General features: G+C 34.9%; 1 protein-coding gene across 1 annotated transcript in view; it reads right to left on the reverse strand.

The window, feature by feature from the left end:
* The window catches only part of ACTR3 (actin related protein 3), a 64,038-nt gene that overhangs the window by 25,260 nt on the left and 33,778 nt on the right, over window positions 1–5,000 (reverse strand). Inside the window, exons 4-5 of the mRNA XM_019626375.1 lie at window positions 4,970–5,000; window positions 1,099–1,194 (exon numbers count right to left, since the gene is read on the reverse strand). The exon at window positions 4,970–5,000 is cut by the window's right edge and continues 80 nt beyond it. Of these exons, the coding sequence (XP_019481920.1) occupies window positions 1,099–1,194; window positions 4,970–5,000 (127 nt within the window). The remainder of the gene's footprint in view (window positions 1–1,098; window positions 1,195–4,969) is intronic.

The following is a 5,000-nucleotide window of genomic DNA, read 5'->3' on the forward strand; positions in this document are numbered from 1 at the left end:
GTGACTCACGGCAGCCCAGCTCCAGGTCGAGCTGTTGTTCAGCATCTTAGCTGTAGAGGGCAGTGTCACTGGCCCTCATATGTGGGATCCGAACCGGAGACCTCTGGCGTCCCAAGCCAGCTCTTAACCAATGCGCCACTTGGCTGGCCCTCTAAATTTTTTAAGTGTAACATGCTTTTAGGAATATGTAACAAGTTATTTATCTACAGAAAAAGCCAATGCATACTTCCAAATACTATGATTTAATTAGGAAACAAAGTTGATGAGATATTTTCCTATGAAAAATCTTGATATGGGCAATAAAGTATAAGTCTTTAAAAAAAAGTTTGTGAATTAAGAAATTAACACAGCTAAGTTCATTTTTAAAAATATGAATTTCATATAATCCAAGCCTCAAATAAGATACATGACTAATAATTAAAAGAGGAGCTAAACTGGCATTATCTGCTTGCAATATAATAGCTAAAAGGTATCTAGAAAGATATCTAGGCCAACCTCCATTTTTAACACAGGATCATGCCATGTATCATTGTGAGCTAACAGAACTATACAATAGTTTATATACTTATTAAGCATTTGTTAATATGCCATGTATCACACTTACTATGGGGTTAAAAACTCAGTAAGAGGTTGAGTTCTGATCTTGAAGGATGGGGCAGAAGCTGTTCTATACAGACACATACACAAATTAAGTGCAATAACATACTCCAGGGATTTATGATGTATGGGACACAGAGGGGCACAAACGGGGTGGTCAAATATACTGAGTATTCAAAAAAGACTATAAAAAAAGGACACAATGAATGCTCCATGGATAAATGAATATACATACATAAAGGTCTTGACATAGAAAACAATAAATAATAGTTCTATTATTTCTCCTATGAAAGGCCTTGACTTATCCAAAACCATTAACTTATTTTCTTTAACATTTATTTTGCTGAGTAAATAACTCCATTTACTACAATATGATTTCTAAATTATTGATTCAGGAGAGAACTATGATATACTGTCACATTATGAAATACATATAAAGAGTGAATTAAACCAGGTTAAATTTTAAGAGTCAAATTTATCTTGACTTATGAACTTGCTTACCTGCACAGCAATGTACAAGCCTGGAACATTGAAGGACTCAAACATTATTTCAGCAGTATATTCCCTGTTTTCTGGAGTATTCAGTGGAGGTTCAGTCTATTAAGTTGAATGACATTTTAAAGACACGATCAGATTATTTCAATAACTTTATAGACAATTTTAAATGAGAAATTATTTCAAATACTGTATTTAAAAGTCATTAAACTTATAAATAGACCAAAGAAAAACTATAGAGAATTCAAATATATATAAATATAAGAAAACAATATGGCTATTCACATAAAAAAAGAAACGAAACTGAATTCCTATGTCACACCACTCATAAGGATTAAACATTGAGCAAGGGCAGGAGGAAGAGACACAGTCAAATTATCTTTTAAACATGGGAGTGACAGACCTACCCGCAAACATACCAATGCTATTTATGATGGAAGAGTCCTCATCTATGCAATGTTTACAGCAGATGTACCTGGTCTGTCTACAATTACAGTACATAAACCAAGATTCTACAAATGTATGGCATAGCTTACCGGAAAGTGTTATGTAAGTTACATAATTGTTAAAATGGAGATGTTTGAACAGTTTTCTTCAGTTTAAGTTCTGTGGCTGAATACATCACTTAGAAACCGGCAGGTTAAGTTCGAAGCAAGAAAGAACCTAGGCACTTCATGTTTCACCTATGTCTCATGATTATTTAAATTGTTTAAATTATTAAAGTTTGAAACTGGCTAAGACCTCTGATTCTTATGAGTCTGATTTGACAATCGAATCCTTTTTGTTATCTCAAGTATTTAATCTTCAAAGGCAAAACTTTTAAACTTAAGAAATACAGAATTATCTTAGACTTTGAGGTAAGCCACGAGTCCTTAAATTTAAAGAGCACAAATTGCCCAGGGAAAGAATGACATAACTTGAATTCACCACAAATTAAATCTTTTTTAAAAATTTAAAAAACACTATAAAGAAAATAATTAAAAAGAAAAACAAACAAAAACAAAAAAACTAACTAGGAGTAGACTTTTTCCATACATAAAACCTTTAATAGCTAAACTGCCTGGTGTGTTTAAAATTATTTAGAAGAGTTTGAGAACTATGTTCAAGGGTAAGGAGATAGTCAATAATAAGTACATACAAAATTAAGTAAACTAAAAAACCAAGGCAGTCAAGCTATAAATTCCAAAACAGAGTTCTACATAAAATATAATCAGAAGACTTCACAAAGAAAACATACAAATAGCTAATAAGTACACGAAAAAGTGTTCAATGTCATTACTCACCAGGAAAATGCAAATTAAAACCAAAATGAGAAATCTTGCCCACCCACCAGAAGGGCTAAAATTAAAGATTGACACATGAAATGTTGGGACACAGTGTAGAGAAACCAAATCGCTAATACACTGTTGGATGGGTGTGCAAAAAGGTACAAAAAGGTACAACCCCTTGGAAAAAGTTCTGAAAGTTTCCTATAAAATCAGTCGTGCTATTACCCTATGACATAGCAATTCCATATCTAGGTATTTACACAAGAGAAATGAAAACATATCCACAAAAAGACCTGTATAAGAATGTTCACAAGAGCCAAAATATTCTTAATAGTCAAAAACTGGAAACAGCCAAGGTGATCATCAACAGGAAAATGGGTAGTGAGGCATATTCATACAACAGACTACAACCCAGCAACACAAAGCAACACATTACCGGTATATTCAACAACATGGATAAATCTCAAGATTATACTGAGTGAAGTCTTATCAAAGGGACTATTTTATATGATTCCACTTTATGAAACTCAAAAATAGGCAAAATTTGTGCTGGAAAAAATCAGAACAGTAGCTGCCTCTAAGGCATGGGGGAAAGAATTAACTAGAAAAGGGCATGAGAGAACTTTCCAGGAGCAATGGTCTCTACCTCTTGATAAGGGTTTAGGTTACACAGATGTGTGCACCTGTCAGAATCAGGAGACAGGTAAACTACACCATCATCCTGTAGGCCAAATCCGGCCTACCCTGTTTTTGTAAATACAATTTTACTGGAACACAACCACACCCACTCATTTAAGTATTATCTATGGTTACTATCCAGCTACAACAGCAGAGCTGAGTAGCTGCAACAGACACCAAATGACCTACAAGCAAAAAATACTTGCTATCTGGTCCCTTAGAGAAAGTCTGCCAATACCTGGTCAAAACCCATTGAATGGTAGGATTAAGATTTATGCATTTTATAGCATGTAATTTTTACATAAAACAAAAAAACTGTAAACAAATATGAATTCTAATTGATGATCTATGTGCATGCTAAAGTATTTAGGGGTGAAATGACTCCATCTGCAACTCATTTTGAAGTAATTAAAAAATAAAATGAAGTGATAAATAACCCCATTGATAGATGTCATAAAGCAATTATAGTAAAATTAATTGTTGAGTCTAATTTGTGGGTTTATGGGGGTTCACTGTATTTTCAACTTTATGGTCCAGCCATAAACAATACAGGTGTATCTAGTTTTACTGAGCTTCACAGATGTATTTTTTATTTTTTAATTTATTTTTATTATTTACAAATTAAGGCAAGACCCTCAACCAGCAAAAAGATTGACTCGCTTTATCGCAGTGGTCCGAAATCGAACCCGCAATATCTCCAAGGTATGCCTGTATCCACAAGCTACCATAATAAAATATAAAATACTGATTTAACAAAAAACTCTGATATAACTATACTGCAGGGAGAAGACACGAATTTCGAGTGAAGAAGGGGGAATAAAAGGAAGAAAAGAAAATCCTCATCTTTCCTACTAGGTAGTAGAGAGTGTCTAATATTTAAAAAACAAAAATAGAATATATTATTTAAATTTATAAAATACTACTAAGAAAAGAACTTTAAAAATTTTAAATGTTTGCCTCTGGAAAATATGAATCAAGGGTTTTAAGAAGTGAGAAGGGCAGTGTTTTTTTTTGCTTTAAATCTTATAGCATTTGATTTTTTTTTAAACTATGAATATGCACTGGTTTGGTTAAAGAAAAAATGGTTTAAAAATTAAGTTATATTGTACTTTTGTTACCAAGAATTACAAATGAAATGATAATCAGACTAGCTATTTAAAAAAAAAGGGAAGTGTCATGTTTCCAACTTTTTTCTGAACCTTATTTACTATTCCTACCATAAAGATTACATTTTAACTATCAAAATAACTTCTTCTTTTTTTTAAAGATTTTTATTGGGGAATTGGGGGGATGGGAACAGTGCTGGGGAATTGGGGGAAGAGGAACAGACACGTTGCTGTCCTTTTGTTCTTCAGTCTAGTTGTGGAGGACGTTGCTTCACTGGCCCAAGTTGGCACCATCATTGCGCTCTTCCCGGGCGAGGCAGATCAGTCGCCGGCTTCTGGACGGCGACTTACTGCGGCTGCTGGCCGCTCACGCTGGCTGCTGGCTACATACCGTAGCCCATGGCAACCCACTGCCACAGGGGCTGCAGCCTACGCCGTTGCCAGCGACTCATGGCAGCCCAGCTCCAGGTTGAGCTGTTGTTCAGCATCTTAGCTGTAGAGGGCAGTGTCACTGGCCCTCATATGTGGGATCCGAACCGGAGCCCTCTGGCGTCCCAAGCCAGTTCTTAACCATCACGCCACTCGGCCGGCCCTCAAAATAACTTCTTAAAGTACCTAAACTTTAGTGCTTCAACATATTACTCCTCTATTGGAACCCAGGAACTGGATGGTCTTAAAGATGATAGAGCTTTCTAACGAAGTCTTTTAGACATATGACAATTTGATAAACAATAAAGTATTCCCTGGTTGAGTACAGATGTGATGAAAACATTCTCATTAAGTTTCTTTAAAGGTTTCCTCAGTTAAATTACAATTTGTACTCACCAAAAGAAAATAATGGTCTTCAGGTTCTGCC

This window comes from Hipposideros armiger, unplaced genomic scaffold (genome assembly GCF_001890085.2).
Source record: "Hipposideros armiger isolate ML-2016 unplaced genomic scaffold, ASM189008v1 scaffold_669, whole genome shotgun sequence".
Lineage (NCBI taxonomy): Eukaryota > Metazoa > Chordata > Mammalia > Chiroptera > Hipposideridae > Hipposideros > Hipposideros armiger.